Source organism: Aquila chrysaetos, chromosome 9 (genome assembly GCF_900496995.4).
Source record: "Aquila chrysaetos chrysaetos chromosome 9, bAquChr1.4, whole genome shotgun sequence".
Classification (NCBI taxonomy): Eukaryota; Metazoa; Chordata; class Aves; order Accipitriformes; family Accipitridae; genus Aquila; species Aquila chrysaetos.
Genome location: NC_044012.1, coordinates 19,859,341 through 19,880,590, shown reverse-complemented (window position 1 = coordinate 19,880,590; position 21,250 = coordinate 19,859,341). Strand labels below are relative to the sequence as shown.

Sequence of the window (21,250 nt, the reverse complement as noted above, 5' to 3'; positions counted from 1 at the left end):
GTGGTGGTAAAACTTGGCAAAGCCAACAATGTGTCTCATAAACAAATTAATTTCCTTCTTCAAACATTGTTTCATTCAAGAGCAATGCATTAAAAATTCCTTTTAGCACTGGTCTTTAACTGGTCGCTTTTGCAGGAATGAAGCAGCCATTCTTTGAATCTCCCTTGAAGTTTGCTGAATTTGTTAAAATCGGCTATGTTATCTCCTGTTTGGAATGCATCCTTTACTGGATTGCAGCAAGGGAATGATCTTGATAACATACTTCATGTATGACTTTATTTGGAGTTTCTTAGGAAAAAACCATACATTTGTTTTTAATGGTGACCATTTTCCTGTAATATTCACCCTTAACATTTCTCTAGAGGGATGTAGTTGAGTTTCAGGATTGTTTAATGATTTTTAAAACAAACAAATGAGGGAGACCTGTTCCTGGAGTGAGGAGATGTCATTTCATCTATCTCTGAGAAAGCCTCAGCTGCTCTGCTTCTCCCAGAAACTTATTTAGTAAGGCCCAAGGAAGGGGTAATAGGGCACTTTAATTTGTTTAATATTAGGAATAGCTTTTGCTGCATTTCTTCATTCATTGATTTTTTTTTTTGTTTGTTTTTTTTCACACACTACTGTGATGTACAGATGTGATTTGAATACAGTTTTTTTTAATTGAGACTATACAGTCTCTTTGCCTCCAGTTAGTAAGTGCAGTTATTTGAAATGCAAATGTATCTGTGTTACTGCCAGTGTTTAATGTTCTGTACAGAGAAGAGACAGAAATGGAGAGAGTGAAGGTAAAGGAGAAGTGATACAATCTAAATGATTTTGTGGTTTAAGACTGAGTGCTGACTAAACCTGGGAGGAATAAACACTCCTTTGGGAAGTGTTTCAGCAATGAAAAGAACTAAGTTCCATTTATTATATTCTGTAGGAACAAATGAAATTCAGATTGCTAGTTGCCAGACATTCATTGAAACAGTTATGCAACTAAAGTTACCTTGATTTTAGCATTAATATTTCCTGGAAGAGCATTAATATTTCCTGGAAGGCTGCGGTTTAGGTTAGTGGTTTGTATTCCCTCCTTTTTCAGGATGGTTTGGAATTTTAGAAGTATTTTTATCCAATCAAGGAGTAGGGGACACACCATGTGATTGCAACCATATAGCAGGAGTGGTAAATAAGGCTAAAGCTGTGGAAGATGGTATGCCATGTAACCCAGGGCTGAATGTGTTCAATTAAAACTATTCATTAGATGCTCTCTCATGATGAGTGAATACAGAGAAAATCAGCACTGGCTTTTGAACCATTTATCAATTAATGAGAAACCAAAGTTGTAATGAGTATGGTGATGAACATTGACTAGTTATAGTAGAAGCTTGTGAGCAAGAAGAGGCCAGAGAAAAATATGGCACCATGGCAATGTTCCCTCACCCAGCCCTGAATAATGAAAGAAATGAATAGAAGTTGCCATTGTTGGAAAAAAGCCTACACACACAGACCTGCCTTGTGAGCCGGCACCAATTTTCAGTAGCAATAACTAAGTCAGTGTGCTACTGTGCCTTATAAATGAGATGAGCTTCCTCATGCATAAAAGAGGCTTTCAGCAAAGAAAATACACGGGGTTTATTGCACTGGGTAGCAAACACCTTGCATTATCCCCATAGCAATGCTGACTGGAAACTACTAGACTTACAACTGTAAGCCAAAAAGGCTGTGTCATGCTGCTCCTGTGCCTCTGGTTGCAGTTGCTTAATTACCAGGACGACAGTTGTTCTTCCGCCAGTACTATGAACGTTGCCTGGCTTCTTGTCAGTCTTTGTTAACTCTAAGACAGCAGTGGGGGAAGAGTGGCTTGTGCTTTTTTACCAGTCCTGTGCTCAGGTCCTCCATAGAGCTTATTTTCACAATTAAAATGGAGTTAATAGGGATTTTCTTCTCTTCTATCCCGCCCTCTTTGTGCCCTGTGCTTGGCTGGGCTGGTGTTTTCTGAAGAAACAGACTGAAAATGTATTTTAATGACACTTGGTCCTCTAAACTGTAGGTGGCTTTTGGAAAATGGTACTTTAGGCACAGAGGCACCTTTGAGCTTTAAAGAACATGACCTTCTGTCTCTGGGTGCTTCCACACAGCATTTATCTAGAGATCAAGGTAAATTTTTACCTATCTGAGATGCTTCCTCTGAAGTAATTGCTTCCGAAGAAACAGAAGAGAGTTCTTGATTTTTTTTTTTTAATCATTCCCACTGCCTGAAAATGGATGCCACCAGTGGGTCACAGGCATCTGTCTAGTGGCAAACTTCTAACCCAAAATGAATATTCTTGTTTGATGGTTCATTTCACCACTAAAGACATGAGCTATAGAGTTCTAGTAGCTGAAGAATCCACATCTATATGTGTTTTATTCCTTAGAGTTTGGGTGATCTGATTGCAATGGCACTGTTTTTAGGAGAGAAGAGATGCTAACTTTATCATCCTGGCTTTACTATAGTTAAGGTTGCATCTGAAAGAATTGCCATGGTGGTTTCTTCACTGATGTTTTAAATTAGGAAGCATCACCAAAACAAATTGGGTTCAGTTTTGCTGTATCAGTGTCATTTATTATGGAGAGCATTGTGAGCTGAAATGTATGTAGATGGCTAACGACTTAATGTAATTAAGTAGTTATTTTATATTTTCTTGGTTAGAAGATCGTGGGATACCTGACGGGTAGGCCTGAGGTAGGATCAGAATAGGATTAGACTATATTATTCATCTAAGAATAGTGTGGAAGTTTCAATATTTTAAAGAAGGAGGTGAAATACTTAATATTTATTGCACTTATAGCACAAATTAGTTTCAGAGAAACATCCAGTGATCAGGACTGATTCAGTCTTGATGAATTACCCTGCCTTACACAGTGAAATAGCTAAAGGACACTTCTAGCTGGCTTTGTTTTGTATGGCCAGTGCGATATATTCCCAAGAGACTGAAGTACTTTCTAAGGAGGGAATACATTGTCCTCGTCGCATCAACAGTCCTTTCTTGGGTACATTGGGACATCCTTTTTGTGGGATGTGTTTGTCACTGTGCTGTATGGGAGGTGTGTGCGTAATGAATCCAGTGGAAATAAACAGTGTTTTCCCCCTTATGAATATTTGATCTATGATTTATTTATCCACCCAGACTTGGACTAATAGCATGTCAAATGCTGCCTGTTTGTTTTCCTGTTGACATATTTCTATCAGCAGTGTCTTCTGTATTATGGACAGGAAAAATATTAGCAGACTTATAAAACAATGGCTTAGTGAGACCAATTCTTTGATGTAAGCTAGATGGACTCCACTTGGGAAAATAATAAGAGATTCGGTGGAGGGGACGAGTTTTTTGTCTACTGTGAAGTTGTTCACATTAGGCTGGAAGAAGAGTAAAAGGAGACTGACTGACTCCACCAGAAGGTCAGACACTGACTGGTGCTGGCAGTCAGCCCTCTGCTAGGGCAGAGCTTGCCTACGTACCCCTGTATAACTGTATGGAGACCTGAGATCTCCATGCCTAGTGACAGCAAGCAAGTCAGAGAAAGCTGCAGGTAAGAAGTACAAGTATTTTTATAGGCAAAAAGATGCTAAAAGAGTCTAAATGCACCATCTTGCCATAAATGACGAAACCTGTTTAATCTGTGCTTTTCATGATCTGATGCTGAGTTCACTTTCTTGCATCTGGAAAAAAAAATAAATCAGTGGGAGTGTTAAAGCAAAGAATGTCAAATTTGATTACAGGGTTTGGGACACCACAAGCACCCATGGGTAATTCACTTAATCAGGAGTCAGTACTCTTGTATTTCTATCTCTGCTGTGCGGGTACCCTCCTGTGTAACTTTTGGCAAGGTAGTCACTTTACTTTTGCCTTGTCTATTTATAAACTGTTAAATATCCAGGAAAGGTAGAAACCCTTATTAGGTGCTTTATACAATACTTAGTTCAATGGCTGTTTCTTCTGCTAGAGCTGCAAAGGCCATTGTAATAAAATGAGTAATAATGGAGAGTTTTGTCAAAGGTGTCTCCCATTATTTGTCATTGTCTGAGGGGCTGATTCTCTTTGGTCCACAGAGTATCTTTTCTATTAAAAGAGAAGTTTCCACTATATAAAGCATAGACTTTTGCCTTTAAAATTGGCAATAGCAAAGGTAGAAAGAATGGCTCCTGCTCATATTTATTTCAAAGGTTGTTTTAGATTTAGTGTGGCTTTGAGTTAATAATAGTTCAAACCTGCATTCAAACTTCATAGGTGACAATGCTACTGTTTCTCTCTCCCCAGTGTATCTTGACAATACTTTTCTGCTTATAAGAGACAGGCTGTCAAAGACATGTAATTAAATAACATTATGGAGGTTGGCATGCTTTAATTCAAAAGACCAGTGTACAAAATCTAAACATTTTAAATTATTTCTGCTTTGAATGGCTCCTGTAGTTCATGGCTGGTTACGTCCAGTTTCAAAGACTTCCGGCATTGAGGAAAACAGCTTTCCTAAAAGCTGCTGGCAGTTTTGGTGTGACTCCTTCTGGTCTCCTACACGTTTTCCTGTTCATTTCTTTTTTACATTTTAAGAAAACATTTTGAATTTTCCTGCAATCTTTGATATCAGGAGATAGGAGCAGAAGCACAGACTTGCGTATCTAATTGTGCACTTGGCCTTATCTTTGTCTGCAAGGCTGCTGTTTACCTTTGAAAAGGAAACTACTCTTTTTGAACAATTATAGCCTCTAAGCTTTCATCATGTCTCTCTAATTTATAGTGCTTTGCTTCTAGTGTGCTGTCAGATGCTTAGTGAAGTTTTAGGAAGATAATGTCCTTAACAAAAGGGAAGTAAATCTTTTTTTTTTTTTAGAAGAAAGCTGTTTTTAACAATAATCTGAGCTGATCAAAATGTTCTTGATAAGCTGGTCTTTTAAATCCAGTGATGATAAAGCTAAGGTACTGCAGCAGGCAGGAATGAGCAGTTGTAGGAAGAGAGAAAGGAGGAAGCTGGTTAAAGAGCAGTTCTTCAGAAGAGGATCTAGGGCTTACAGATCGGCAATAGCTGTATATGAGTGGGCAATGCTGTGTTGTTTTAGAAAAGCCAAGTCTTAACACTGGATGTGTATGAGCAGGAATATTGACTGCAAACTATGTAAAGAAAGCCTTCTAGTCTGCTGAAGAATGGTAGGGCTGGAGCTGAGACACTATCTCCAGAGAACTTAAATGAAAACAAACAGAACTCTGAGGAAAGAATGAAAGAGGTTTTGCTTTTTGGCTTAAGAAAGGCAGGCTGGGAGATGCAAGAGTGAAACAGGCATGGTGATAAGCTCTGGATATATGTATGTACGTATATAGATAGTTACCCTGCAGAGAAGTAGAAATTAATCAATTCTCCTTGAGCAAGGTGAACTGAAGACCTCATGACTTCAGCTGCAAAAGTATTTGGGTTAGACCATGAGAAAAACTTCTCTAACAGTAGAAATTGTTAAGCAATGGACTAGATTGTCTGGCAAGGCTGGGCGGCCTTCCTCTGTGGAGCCCTTTAATGACAGGCTTAATCTAATGAATTCTCACTTCTGCAAACAAATTCTTTTTACTGTGTTTATAGGAAGGGAATAATTTTTTGGTGTGTGTTTATTGGGTATTCTTGCTATTACCAAATTCACAATGAAACATAAGCTAAGTATCATTCTCAAAATGCCTGTTTTGCTAGCAATTCCTAGAAAATACAAATCTCCAGTCTCCTATATAAAACCCATGACTGGTTTGAATGATTCCTGTTGTAGCTGTAGTACTGTTACACTGCTAAATTGAATCTTGTGCAGCCATTGTGTAACCTCAAGAGATAACATGCTTAGGGAGACTTCTAGAAACTAGGGAAACATGCTCACTCTTGCCTATGCCCAGTTTAGAACAAAGCAATGAGCTTGCAGGTGTAGCTTTAAAGATGAGCCTCAATTAAACCTCATTTTAACATGCAAAAGATTTTCAACAGAATATTTTCTAGATAGTCTAGCAAAAACTAATGGATGAAAAAAGGTACCATAATTGATTTACTTTTAGCACATGAAAGCATGTAATAGCATGAAAATGTAGAATAATTGTGATGTGAGAATAGAAGAGGGTCATGTATTTACTTTCAACCTGTTGAAGCACAGGGGGCTTAAAAAAAGACAACAGTAGGTAGTGCCTAGTTAAGGTAATGAAGTATTTCCTATTATAACATTGTCATGTGTGTCTAAAGTCTCACGAGTCAAGCTGTGATTGTTAACAGAGTATCTTAAACTAAGAGAATGGCACAATAAATGAAACCTTTCATAAATTTTAATCAATTGTGATACCATTTTCCTTGGTAAGGGTGGTATAATTCTTACCATCATTAACAATAACTAGCCATTGAAATTTTTCATGTTTTCTCATTATTAGTATTATTGTGTGCTTTTAATAAGTGCAATGTATCTGATTGATGTCTACAGGATTAAGCATACACTTAAGTGCTTAGGAGAAGTTGGGTCCTTAAATGACCCTTCTGTATTTCCTTTGTTATGGCACTAAACCTGCTGGGCTTCTTGAACTTTATCTGAGTAAGTGCCGCATACTGTATTTATATCAGACACATTTTTTTGTTTGCATTTTGGCTTTATGAAATGTCAGAATCAATCTTATACTAATGAAATGTCCAAATTTCATCTCAGCTATGAACATAGCTGCTAATCCTATAAGATGTTTACTTTCTGCCTCTCTGGCTATGTATAGTAACAGAGAGTCTGCCAACTTAAGCATGGCTGACAAACGTCTCCCTACTGCTAGTCAGTCTAATAAATGTTATTTCATTGAGTAAAGATTTAAAATTAATTAATTAAATGTCATTAAAATCCCTTGCAACCTTTGACAAGTTTGCTCTTACTGCAGGCCAGTAAAAGTAGTTACCTGAATGCTGCATAAGTACCCCCTGAATCCCATTCAATTCAGTAATTTTTATGCTCTAATCTTACAATTTCTTAACTTTAATCATTGTGGAATACAGCTTTTGATGGTAGTGGCTGTGTTTGGGGCAGAAATGTGGACGGAGAAACTAGAGAGGAAAGGTGGGCTGTTCCAAGGGATGCAAAACTGACAGGAAAATGTAAGCCAAAGGCCACTCTGAACAGAGTATAGTTTCCTAGCAAATCATACAGAGTGTAACTACAAACCCCCCAAACCTTTCTTAAAAAATTAATTTTAAAATTTTTACTGTGGCATTCTCAAAGTGAGAGCTAAGTAATTCTCAGCATTAAATCTCAGGCTGCTTTGCTTGGTGAAGGCTGTGGTCAAACAGTTCACAGGCAGACTGTCCACAGAGGAGTGTGGGTGTGTTTGTGTATGTAGTGACATTTTTTACATTTAGTTTCTAAACTTCAGGCCCTGATTTTCCACACATCCATGCATTCTGAGTAGCCCTTGGCACCTATGGAAACACCACCAGAAGCCTGCTCAGGCACTGTGGTGTATTTATTTGCACTGGCATAGTGCCTGAGGTATTACCCAGGAACAGGGCGCTGGTGTGCTGACCACTGTAGAAAAAAAGATCTCAGCAAATGTTTCTCAGACTTCTGATACCCAGGGAACACTTTGTTTTAGATGGGAATTGCTAGGTAGATGACAGATGAGGCCAAGCAGCCCTTACCCTGTGCAGCAGTCCTATGAACGGTCATCAGACCTGTCAGACAACAGGACCCTTCTTTGGCCTCCCAGGGCTCTTAGTCCTGCTGGGTTCTTGAGGGGGGTTATACAGGTAGAGCACACAGGTGTCTTGCATAATTTCCCTTGCAAACCATTTGGGAATCACTGAACTTCCTTGCCCCCCCTCCAAGTTAGGGAGCAAGCTGATGAGGAAGAGGAGGTAACACCCACAAGAACATTGTGGGAATATGATTTGGCACCTAACTTGTTCTGATGTAAATGAGTACAAAAGCTCAGAAGCAGCAGCCATTGCCTGGCTTGGTACCTCTCACTGATGCTGCACAGTTATTGACTGTGAAAATAGGAGATCCATTTTCGGATGCTTTCCATTGAAATGTTACTGCTCCTTATAGTTCTACTGATGGACAGCAACCAGCCAGGAATTAGGTGATTTTGGCAGTTTAGCAGTATGATCTGACATGAAACCTGGATGTGTTATCTCTACTTCTGCATTTATTTAGGCAGTGCCACTGATACAGCAAAGGAAGAGCAAAAATACAGTTTTAATTTCCTTGCATCAGAAGATCTTTCCCTCAGAAATCAACCTCTGGTGTGGCCAGTCAAGACCCTTTTGATTCACCTTCCTTAAACAAATTGATCAGGATTTACAGTATTAATATCTTCCTTGTTCCCGGGTGAATCAGGAAGGTCCACTTTTCTAGGTGACCCGCCATTGGCTTTCGTGTGTTCAGAAACAGGAGCCTAGCTTTTAAAAAATGTAAACGAGATTTATTCATAGTGTATGTACATAGTTATCAGAAAACATGAAAAACAGCAGCCCATGGGCTCTGTTCTTGAGAATTAGTTGTGTTTTTCTCTTGTAATAGACTTGTCCTCATCCGATTCTCACTCCTTGTCCAGTTAAGATTGCTGGAGTTTCTATGTACAATGTCTTTTTTTGGTATCTGTGAAGGATTTATCATCAAATCCATGTTACAGCATGACAGAGAAGTACTGATTAAATAAATGATATTTCCTACGGTGACATGGGACCAAATATACCTTCCTACTAGCTCTACTGTGCAGGCCTCAAAATGATCCTTAAGCAGCCTGTAGACTTAAGAACTCGCACCTCTGGAAGTCACAGGCAGAAAGGTGTCATCCCTCAATGCCTGACTGAGAACCATTTTCTGTTTAATATTTTTAACCTTCTCCTTCTGTTTAGTTCCTGCTCTGCCACTTAATGTAATGCCCGTTTATTGCAGATTGCTTTTAGTTTGGTCCTTTTAAAAGCTCCCTGAAGCACAATGATGCCTAGAAATTAACGTATTCCCTTCCTGCACATCAAGCAGATGTGTGTATATTGAGTTAGTGTCTCTAACGTTTAGCTGATTCCTTTTCAGAGCATAGTTGAATCACTGCTAGGTACCAAACGCATTTGTGGCCTTTCCTCCTGTCGTGGTTTCAGCCCAGCCGGTAACAAAGGACCACGCAGCCGCTCGCTCACTCCTCCCGCCCCCCTCCGGTGGGATAGGGGGGAGACGGAGGAGAGAAAAGAAAAAAAACCTGGAACCTCGAGGGTTGGGATAAGGGCAGTTTACTGGGACAACGCAAAAAAAAGCTACAGCAACAACAACGGTACTAATGAAAGAGTATACAGAAAAGAGTGATGCACAGTGCAACTGCTCACCACCCGGGACCCGACGCTCCGCCACTTCCCCCACCGAAAGTCGAGAGAAGAGAGACCACCCTCCCCCCGGCCCACTCCCCATTTATATACTGGGCATGATGTGACATGGTATGGAATAGCTCCTTGCCTAGTTCAGGTCAGCTGCCCCGGCTATGCCCCCCCACCTCCCAGGTTCCTGTAAAAATTAACTCTATCCCAGCTGAACCCAGGACACCTCCGTAAACTATTGGGATATGTAGATTTATATACACAATATTTTTAGCTTAATTGCAAAGCGCTTGTGTGACTTGAAGATTTTTATGAAATCACTAGTCCTAAATATGCTACACTATTGAGGACAATAGTGTTCCAGTTGTTGAATGTGTCTGGATTCAACAGGAGCACGCATAAGGCACCCTTGGCCTTCCAAGACCTTGAAGTGGCTGTCTTTCTTTGTCATCTTTGCCCACCCATCTTTTTCTTACTGGTTGGAATAGAAGTCGTCTTTGAAAAGATTACTGCTGGTTGAAAAGCTGAGGACTTCGGTTAACATGCTAGGTAGAAGCATCCTTGCCAAGGAATGAACATGTATTCCAGCTAACTGTACAGCCAGGTTAGGGTAACTCCTGCTTCTCCTTCTCTAAAGTGAAAGAAAATCCTCTCCTAATGTTTATGTTACACAAAGCCATGACTGTCACTTCTCAGCTGTGGTTGAGGTCACTCATTTTACCTGTAAATGGTGATGCCTTATTTTCCGTCAGAAAATGGCAGTATCACTCTACATACCTGCAAATCTTCTTTGTATCATATCCCATCTTGCTGAGGCAGTCGACAGAACTAACTCTTTGGAAGAGCATCGGTCCTGTCCTACTTTTCTAGCCTTACCATGAAGAAAAGTGCCGTCACACTCAGAACTAAAAATGCCAACTTCAGGTTGCATTGTGTTTATCAAGGTAAAACATCATAAGGATGATTTCCTGGAAGTCCCACCAGCCCCTTAAGGTAGACAGAGTACCCTTCCCACTGTACTAAAGACTTAGCTGTTCAAGTGAAGTCTTTTAAAAATATAGATTTATTTTAAGCACATGAAACATCAGGATAGGCACAATTATTAACACAGGAAGATTAAATATGGCAATGAGCTTGCAGCCAGACAGTGCAAGCAGTAACTTCAGAGGCAGAGGTTACCATTTCACATACGAACACCTGCTGAAAATTGGTTATTTTTGGTACTAGACATTCTAGGCTTTGCTCATCTCAGTTTTAATTTGAAAATACCCTGTCACTCCACCCCTTCCAAGTTTTTATTTAGAAGTATTTGCATAAATACCTATATATTTTAAATATTGGATAAAGTGCATTCAGATGAAGGATGGAAAAAGGTGAAGGCCCAATTTCCAGTGCACTAGAGGGGACTGAGGCAAAACATACTCAAACCATTGACTAGAAAGAGCTTGGTTTTGAATCAAACCCTAAGAACACATTGAGTAATGGCACAGTAATGCAAACATCGTTTCTAGGAGACAACTTTAGAGGAGATACTAACTACTAGAACTATGGCTTGACAGCATATTTGCCTTTTAAGTTTTGCAGAGCAAGGTCACATTCCTCTGTTGATATTTACTAGAATAAAAATATGCTGAAGTTTGAAATGTTCCTCCTAATGTGATCCTGAACAGTTGTTACTGTAAACAACATTCTATTTATTTTGAAATAGTCCATTAATTCTTGGGTCTTATTGTCTGTATTTTCCTGTAGACTGTGAGCTGCTATCTTGGAATTCCAATTAGTTTTTTGTTGTTAGAAGTGCAGCCATTTCCATCTTTAACTAGCCTTTAAGCCTAAAGCTGTTTCTGTTAACATCAGTGAATCAGCATGTCTTGTTCAGAAGCTTAGGCTTTATAGTTCACAAGTAGTTAAGGGAAATCTAAGGACAGCTAAAAGAAAACACCAGCTTCAACTCTGAGCTTCTTGTAACTCATTTGTGTCTCTCAGAAACTTGAGAAAGGCTAAGGGATACTGCAAACTAAAACACTCTGGCATCATTTTTTCCCCTTAAGACATGTTGGGGATGTAGAGGAATTGAGCAGCACCAAAAATTCCACTTGTTTTTACGCAAGTGGACTCCTCAGTCTCCATTCTGAGAGGTCACTGCAGTGCCGGAGCCTCTTACCTCACTTAGCCCATCTGTTACTTTTGTGGAAGCATAAACTTGGAAGACAGTGAACAACATTCCCAGTATTGTGATACTGACATCAAGGATAGAATAGTTACAGTGGTTTTTCCCTTAGACTCAAACAGGAATAACTCCTCCTGATATGAAAGTAAAAAAAAGAAACTTTTTTTTTTTTAATTCTAACTTCCATCTCTATTTTATATCAATTGTGCTCATGAATAGCTAGGGAAAAAAATCCTGTAGAATTCAAGAGCTGAATTCTTTAACTCTTCTCAGTCATCCTTTTTGTCAGAGGTACTTGAGTTACACTCTTCATTGCCTTCAGGACAGACTTTATTTCTTGCAATTGGTGTTGTTTCTGAGACTGGGACTGTACTCTTTCTAACTGGACTGTGTTTGACTTCAGGTGACTCAATGTCATCCTCCTCCAACATATCTAACTGGTATCTCTGTAGCTCTAGGTATGTAGTAAACAACTTGGCATATTCTGGATGCTTGAGTGCAAAGTCCTTGAACTCCTCTGAAAAATACAAAAAACACAGATACGATAGTGCAGCAAGAGAATCAAAGAAAATTTCAGTGCCTGCTCCTTTTACTGAAGCTGATTGCCAGTGAACTTTCCTCTGAAGCATCTCAGGCACACCACACAAAGTATCTAGGTCTGTGCTTCAACAGTTTACCCCAGAAACAGGGTACGAGAACCATCAGGTAATTTCAGGGAGAAAAAAGGTAGGGAACTCCTACTGTCAATATGACTATCAGAGTGCTCTTTCTTACAAAAGGATGTAACTTACCATAGGACAGCTTCCCGGTTTCATCTGCATCTATTTCTTTAAAGAGCATAGAAACATCAAGGTCAGGCACCCCCAGAGCTGACTGAATGATACAAGCAAACTCATCTTCCCTTATAGTGCCATCCTCATCCATGTCAAAGAGCTGGAAAAGACATCACATGTAGAAATACTTTAGCATCAGTTTGCCTATGAACCTTCTGTGCACATTATCTACCCATATTAGGTTTCTAGTATTCAAGAGATGATCTGCAAACAGTGCCTGGGATTTGAAGAGACTGGTTGCATCTCAGCTACTTTCTCTTGCAAAAGATTTTATGTATTTTCTCTAGAATAAGACTAAGCAGACACTTAGCAAAGCAATGTACATGCTATAGCTGGGATTAGAATATTCTCTAATAGGAAAAGTATGTAGCAAACCTGCAACAACAAACCAACCTCACAGCATTAGTTCAGTAATAAAACCCATACAAAACTGATAAAAACAAAACATAAACAAAGGTTTATGTTAATTATCACTGTGAGCTATGCTAATGGTCTACTGGATTCGGCCACTCTATACTGGAACATCTTAGGTTTTAGTCTTCATTTTCATTAAGTTATGGCACATCTGCCATCAGATTAAACTTGCCATAGTTTATGCTCTGACACAAAGTACCTAAATTTTAGTATATGTGATCTGTCACCCACTAAGGAATTATTGTAATTAACAAGGAATTTTGGTGACTGGAATGTAGGCAGTAGATGTACACGGATTATCCCGTCCTTCCCAGCACTGTGACAGTAAGCATCTGCTATGAAGCAACCCCTTGAGAAATAAAAGGGATGGATGGCTGTATTTCTTAAGTACTTGCTACAGGCAAACTTTCCCATTGCCAAGGAAAGTACATTTAGTGGCAGAGAAAACAGGTAGCAAAAGGAAACCCATAGTTCCATTTCAGACTGAAACAGGCTTTTACCAGCTGAACCAGTCATTTCCCGCTGAAACTGGGAATTAAATTACTAATTTTATAATCAGCGCAACTGTTAAGATACTGAAGAGCAGAGTCTAGAAAACAAAACAATAAAACAGCAACAATAGCTGCTAGGCTTGCTTCTTCATAGGAATCTGTAGTGATAAAACATCGCTGAAAAAGCACAAATCACTTTGAACAGCTGTAGTGCTTATCTGTAAAGCAGCCAGTGGATATAATGGATTGCCATAAAAATTCTGGTACCTCCTGAGAACGTACGCATCAGTACTAAAAAGTATCCAGTTTAAGAGGAACATGATCCATATCTCAATATATTGTTCAATATGGTTCATAAGAACAGATCAGTGGGTAAAATAATGAATCTGTGTCAAAAATCTACTAAGAAAGAAGTCACTCGACCATTTTCCTATTCCGGGATTCACAACCCGGGCATCCCTGGGTCCAATATTGCCTGCTTGTACCTGAGACCTGAAAGGAGCTACTGCTCCTTGACTGCTTGTACTATCAGGACGCTATAGTACAAGCCAATAGATCATCTTAGATGTAGCCCAATTTTGGATGTCCCAGTCCTGAATAGCCCCTCTTGATTTTTTTTCTCCCCTCTTTGCTAACAGCAGTGATTCTACTGAGTGCTTGACCCGCAAGAGGATATTGCTCCATCTATTGTCTACTTGTGACATTGAAGGATCACAGCAGAAAAAACCTCAGGCAAAAAAACTGCAAGTGCTGCTGAATCATTTTTGGAGTTAGCCTGCCAGGTTACATACTCATTAGTGCCTTCACATGGCTTTTAAAACCCTTTTCTATGAAGCTGAAGCCTGCAATTCTCCCCCTCCCCTTCACACTCTTAAATGTCAATTGGTTTAAGAGTATTAGTCACATTTGCATAATAGATTGAAGCTATAAACTTATGATTTGAAAGCTAACAGATTTGCAGTCAGTCTTGATTTGTCACGTTTGTAGATTTACACTAAATTGAACTTACCTTAAATGCCATCCGAATAGTCTCTTCTGTGTTGGCTGGGTTACAAAGAATAGACAAGCCAATTACATATTCTCTGAAGTCGATGGTGCCATCTCCATTCTGTAACCAAAATACGCATGGCAGTAGTTATATAGTTAATATTGCAAATCACTTTAAAAGCTGTTGTGTAAATCAGCTATACAACGTGCACTAAGACAGTTTACAACACTAGAGGTGTTTGTTCTACCTGGAAAAAATACTAACAGCTCACTAAATATATGTAATACTAGGGATGAAGTAGCTACATATTTTCAATAGCTGGAAACTGGGTATCAATTTCTATCTTAAAAACACCCAAACAAAAAAAGATTTAAAATGACTTAAAAGTTTTTCTTTAGTACATGACCCTCTAGAAGCCTCTAACAAGAATTGGAATAGGTGTGTTTAAGGTAACTGTAACAGTTCACGTACCCCTGGAAATTCCTAAAGTTCAGAGACCAATGCAACATCCTAGAATAAACAGGCCAATGGTGTCAGGCTGTTGCCTAGAGTTAATTCTTCCTAAGAACCTTCAGCAATAAAATATATGTCAGCAAAAGTACAGCCTGATGATGCAGTAAATCTACGTGGTCTATCTTAAGCCCTTCCTTGAAGCAAATGCATTGCCCTACATGCTATTTTGAAGCCAATACACTGTCCTACCTTTTAAGCCAGAAATGCAATGAATTCATTGTAACAGCCTCTCTGGTAATTCCAGTTTTGATGTGAAGGAACATTTCAATGTGTTAACTATGAAGCTACATCAACAAAACATTTGAAGCTTGCTTTGATGGGATTCGTGATTAATTCTGTGTAAGCTGATTATATCTGCAGATAGTGAAAATGGCAGATGCCTGTTGAAATATATGCTTAAGTCAATAGTGTTACTGCGACCACACTGAAAGTTTCTTGAGGGTTTTAGGAAACATCCTGTCTGGGGAAAAGCCATATACGTGTTTGGTGATGGGCCACAGAGTAGTTAATGAAAGCATAGTAGAGATGACTGGTAGCTCATAGTTTGGAACATTCACAATAAGGGCATTCATCAAAAACATTTTAAAAGCAAACAAAAGTGTAAAGTGGAGTTCCCTTTGTGGATAATGTGTTGTACATTTCAAGAAGAATGAGATTTTTTAAAAAGTGGACTCCCTAAGTCTGAGAACAGCACAAAACTTTTTCAGCCAAGCGAGAGAGGGGTGGTCTCCTGGGTAAATCTAGTGAACAGCCAGATCTAGATTCTATTTCTGGCTCTCCTACCAACTTCTAATGCCCACTTGAGCATACCAACCGTAACCTTTCTGTTCTTGGTTTTTTGCTGCTGAATAGCGGAATATGGAGCTTGCCAGTGGAGAAATGCTAAGGCTGCTCTGTAGAGCACTTTGAAAATCTTAGGTTCTATGAAATAGGGATTTCTGTTACTGAATTCAAGTTTTAAGATGGTTCTTGATTAACAAAATATGTATAATAATGTGTTCAGTACTAACTTTTCTTTATCAAACTACATTTGACAGGATTTAAAACTGCTAAGATACAATTTTATTTAGCCTTCAAAACCAATTCAGGACTGTTTTGCACAGACAACTGTTACTTTCTTTATATTGATGGTCTAACCAATCTTTTTTGAAGACATGCAACCTTTGAACATCTTGTTCTTTAAAAACCTGTGAATTTTAGGGAAACTTTTTAGCAAAGATATGAAGAGTCTTTAAGTTACTTTCATGTGTGTCTAAGGGATATAACTTTTGACAGTTTTTAATCATTATAAAAGGACAATTTTCTCTCATAAATGCTGTTTTATTTACAAATCTGTGCTCTCGTGCTGCAGCGTTTGACTTTAAATATTTTGGCTACATCATAGTTCTCATAATAGAGATAATAGATACAACTTTAAAATGTATCATTATAAACCTAAACTCTTAAAACAACTGAAGCAAGAGTGTAGACAATAATTGTTCAAATTCCATGGAATATTATTTCTGGACAGTTTTATAGACTGTATTCTTAGCAAAGGATTGTTTGATGCGATTAGAATATTTTTTTAAATTTATTTTTAAAGTTAAGAGTATGTATCACAGGAAAAGAATTGGAAAGTAAACTTTAAATAAAACAGTCTCATTAAAAAACAGCTTCTTAAATAAGTTACCACAGCTGTGGCTGCACATGGAAAAATGACAAGAGCTAATAAGGGTCATAATACTTTCATTAAAGTGCTAAAACCCAGTATCAAAACTGAGTGCAATCTGATACGCAGGACTCCAGCCATTTGAGTGGGAAATAAAGTTACTATACTTTCAAGTTCATGTTGTGACTAGCTCTACTAAACCCTAGGATGCTGGCTAACTTCCAAATGCTCTGGCATTTTGGTTAAGGAGAAGTGATGGGGTTGTTGCCTGGAAAAATAGATGGGAGTTAAACTGAAAATGCAGGAAAACCTTTAGTGCTTGTGTAGCACTGCTGCAAGCAAGCACTTGCAGTAGTCTTTTTCTACACATACCTAGCTGTGTTTGCAGTCAAGAATATTTTAAGGAAGCAACATGTGAGCTGAGCTCCAATTCTCTCAGTAGCAAAGCAGAACATCAATATTTAGATATTTGTATTTATGTTACATAAACTAATCAAAACAGTGTAACCTCAACAGCCCTTGTTTTCTTTAAGGACACTAGTTTTCTGCTACTATTTCCACTATAGCATGCTATGGTAACTACGTTTTTGTTGTTGGTTTTTTATATAATGCAGTAAATCTTACACTTTGGGCAACAAGAAAGTTTGCATTGTCATAAGCAGTCTCCATTTAGAATTGCACAAGCACTGCAAGACAGATGCAGTCAACAAAGTTTGAAGTACTATTGCCTCAAAACTTTTTTCTCACTATGTAAGGCAATGGGAAAATCAAGTTTGTATGTGTGCGCGCTAGTCATTCACGTTTAGCTCAGTAAACCCTGAGTCACTTATAGGGCTACCACAGAGAAGCTACAAGTGGACCTTTTGGGGAGGAACTGCAGATGCGCCTCTCGTGTTCGTATCCAGGCTCATCATTTAAGAGGCTATTGCTGTAACTCCAAAATTTCCACCGCCTGTTGCTACATGCAAGTTCTAACTAGTCAGAAAGGGAAATTCTGAAACAAACCTGGTAGGATGGTGCGCACCTGGAGATACCACACTTTCCCTCATGCTCACTTTTCTATTACTCAGAGCCCAAATGCCACTGTGAATAACTGTGCTTTTCCATTGAATAACTGGGAAGGGGGTGAATGCCATTAGGAAGGAACTGACCTCTTTCATCACAGTTTGGGCCAATACGAATGTTTTTACTGTTTCTGTCACCCAGCTTAGTATTAAACAAAGTGCAGGAGGAAAAAAGTCTGGGCAAAAGTTGTAAGTTACTTTTTCCTAAGTTGCAAGTAAAAGGCTTCTGCAAGTATAGCAGGGAGGAGATTTCATCAGTTTGGAAAATACTGTTTGCCAAGTGTAACTGCAGGATTCAGAAATCAAAGCTATGGAAATTTAGAAACAAAACCAAACCACAGTACTCCATTAGCATTCAGATGCCCTACAGGTATTGTGAGGTGTTTCTCAATTAGTCATTGATGTCTCCCTGGGGAGGGGCAGGGGCATGTGCGCTCTTACATCTGGAGACTGCATGTAGTGCACAGGCTGTGCTACTCAACTCATCCTTTCGCATTCCAGTCAGCTAGCACACACCCTAGACAATTTTCTTTTAAAGCAGCAGAGCCCTGCTGAGAAATCTGCCTTGTTACATTGCAGTGCAAGAGCTGTTTTCATCAACTATGTAATCCTTAATTCAAAGAAATGTACCTTTGACAGTTCATTTCATTCCTTGTTCTTTTACTCAAAAGTTGACATCTTAGAACTGCATAACTAGCTTGAGCGCGACACTGCACCCTGATAAAATTTAACTCAGATAGCCAGAGGTTGATTTTGGCTGTCTGTCTGCTATGTGACTGCATTATTACAGCAAGCTTCTCTAAATATAAATGTAGTATTTTAAGTTGTTTTCATTGTAACTATAATAAGGCTTAAAGGAAAGAGAGAAAAGACTAGTTAATACAATTGTACAAAGGAGAAAAAAGTTGTAAAGGTAGCCTTATATAAGTCTTCAGTTTTGTCCTGGCCAGCAGGTAGAACTGACAATACCACTCAGGTTTTGCTTCAGCAGACAAGCGTGAAAAAGCAGAAGTAGGAAGGAAATTAAATATGATTATGTAAATTCATTGATCATTATAGTTATTGCAACTCTCATGTTTTTCCCCTTGTTAGAAATAACTGCACAACACTCTTTACTAGCAATTGCCTTCAGGCAGACAGCTTTATTCCAGCTTAGCGAATGCTGACAAATCGAAACAGTAACATCAACGCCAAACTTACGAGCTTTTTATATAATATACTCATATACAAGCCACTTTATGTGAATAACTAAGCTTTGATCCTTCAACATATTCCCTCATTTCAGAGTCTAGAGATAGTTCTCCGAGACAGACTTATGCAGCTGTCCAACTGACAACTTACTCAAACCCTTCAGAAAAGCAGACTAATGCATGCACAAGAGGAATCACAATACTTTAAGCTGAGCTACCTGCCACTAGCTACATCTGCCTTAGAACAAGGAAAAGACTATAGTTCTATAGCACAGGATCGTAGTCTTCCATGTATATCTTCCAGATGAAGCTTATTCTTCTCTGCTATACCTTCACGAATACATGGTCAGCTGCAGCCAGTCTTCAATGGTCATCTGTCCGCTTCCATCTCGGTCCAGGGACTTGAAGGCCCGGAACATGCTGTCCAGTCGTACCAAGCAGCTAATGAAGTTGTTGAAATCCATGCTGCCGTCCTCATCGGCATATCTGCGGATGATTACCTGGCAGAGTTGTTCGTTCAGGTGGAACCCTGCAGCCTTCAAGGCATCTGGCAGCTGAGCTCTCCCAACAGTGCCTGACTGATAAGTATCATACTGCTTGTATACACGCTGCCATTTCTTGATGTTGTTCCACAGATACTTAAACTCTTCAAAGCCCAGTTTGCCATTTGTATCACTGTCCATGACGGCTACCATGCTACGGCATGTGTCTAAGCTGAAGCCATCTGTCTTCAAGTCTTGATGTCTGGAAACAACTTTGTTCAGGATGTCCCTTAGCTCAGTGGCACACACTTCCATATCATCTCCAGCCAGCTGGACAAAAAGGTGACGAAACTGCCTGATCTCCTCACTCTCATAAGCTTCCACATTCGTAAAATGATGGTGAGGAGGTGGAGGTGGCTCTGGATTATACTGAGCTGCTGCTTCACTTATAAGATTGACAAGACCTCCAACAAGTCCTCCGAGGTTCCCTCCGTGTCCACCTCCTGTTAGGAGACCTCCAAGGCCACGTGCAAGGCTCCCTCCACGACCACTACCACTTCCTCCACTCAGCAAAGCTTTAGCGAGGAACATCGCGAAGATTTTTTGAAAGGAGTTGTTCCTCAGAGATCCAGTGCTTCTGTAACTCTACGAAGCCGTGTTGTGTCTGAGCTGGGCGTGGGCAAAATGCAGCTTATCTGCATGCTTAGACTTCACTGTCTCTGTGCATGTCTGCAGCTGCCAGAGTTATCTCAGGTCTCAGTAGCTTCTGCCAATTTTTGATACGCCTCTATTTTTTTCTTCTTTGTATAGTTAGCTTTATGTGATTTGAGGAATCGTTTTAGAAAAAAAAATAACGATGAGGCTGCCACAGAGCAGAAGTCTCAAAATACCTGTGCTCATAACTGAAGCAATTTGAAAAAAGCCCTGCCACATTAGTGTGTCTGTCTCAGTTTAAGCTGATCTCCTTAAAGATGAATGCAGCAAAAGCTTACTAGAGTCTTGTCCGTTCTTGCAATCTTTTATGCCTTCAACTTTTTAGTGAATTGAGCATTACATTGCTAATTCTAGTCACTGATGCTATTGTGCCAGACAGGGAAAATGAAAGGAGTCTTGGTTGCCCTTAATTATTTTGGTTGCCACACCATATTTCTGTTGTATGTACTGTGCTTCAGGACTCAGACTACATGTTCACAGGAGCCAATGGTCTAAGATGAGGAGGCAAGAATGAAGAAAGGATGAGTACCTAGCTCTGCTACAGCTTCAATGCATTCAGCAATTAAGGAAATACATTTGACTCCTCTCTATTTTAGAGCTTGTAAAACCTTTTTATCTGGAAAAATCCTGAAACAGTTTTAATCGGCATATACAATGCAATGACCTCCCAAGGACAGGTGTACCGCTGAAGCTAACTTCATCAGGAAGAGTGATGCTGAGTTGGGAGAGCTCCTATGATCAGAAACAAATTCCAGTTCATATGCACTTGCAGTACAACATGCTGCTTGCACTGTAGCACATATTGGATGCCTAGAAGTAAGATGAATTCTATGCTATGCTTAGTCACTGATGCTTCTGGTATAGTCAGAGGGGCGCATCCACAGAGCAATTTTTCTCATCTTCAGAGAGAAGCAGAAAATGGGAGAGATCACCACTGACTATGGGGGAAAGCCTAAATGATCAGATTAACACATAGCCTCCTTTATGGGATATAGGCAAGAGGAGTCCTTATCATGTCTTATAGCACCCTTCACAAACACAGCAGGAACATACACTCCAGTCACCTTCAATCTGCCTTAAATTATCTGCTTACAACTATATCAGTTAATTAAGTTGTCAGAGTGTACATAAGCTCAAAATCTGGGGTAGGCAAAAGGAAATATTCAGCCATTACCAGCATGAAGATTATCATCTGATGGTGGTGCAGCAACTTGGTCCAAGAGATGGCTGTCTTCTCACAAGGTACAAACTGACCAACCTTTTTCCATCGAAACTTAAGAAGGAAACTATAAGAGTCACCTATCTTTCCTAGAGGAATTGCTAACCAAGAAGCATTTACTAAGCTGGACACAATGAATTAAATATCCTTTAGGGATGTGATTTTTAACAAAACATTGTCAACAAGTCAGTTAACCAACT

General features: G+C 39.3%; 2 protein-coding genes across 3 annotated transcripts in view; both read right to left on the bottom strand.

Moving 5' to 3' along the window:
- Window positions 1-10,369: 10,369 nt before the first annotated feature.
- Window positions 10,370-21,250, bottom strand: part of LPCAT2 (lysophosphatidylcholine acyltransferase 2) — a 34,325-nt gene continuing 23,444 nt past the window's right edge. For both annotated transcript variants that reach the window (XM_030026076.2, XM_041126127.1), the window contains exons 12-14: window positions 14,242-14,340; window positions 12,286-12,427; window positions 10,370-12,011 (exon numbers count right to left, since the gene is read on the bottom strand). In XM_030026076.2, coding sequence (XP_029881936.2) covers window positions 11,764-12,011; window positions 12,286-12,427; window positions 14,242-14,340 — 489 coding nt within the window. In that variant the 3' untranslated portion in view covers window positions 10,370-11,763. The remainder of the gene's footprint in view (window positions 12,012-12,285; window positions 12,428-14,241; window positions 14,341-21,250) is intronic.
- On the bottom strand, window positions 18,557-21,234 carry CAPNS2 (calpain small subunit 2). The gene has a single exon (XM_030026077.2). It carries the CDS (start codon window positions 19,706-19,708, stop codon window positions 18,968-18,970), a length of 741 nt encoding a protein of 246 aa, XP_029881937.1. The 5' UTR covers window positions 19,709-21,234; the 3' UTR covers window positions 18,557-18,967.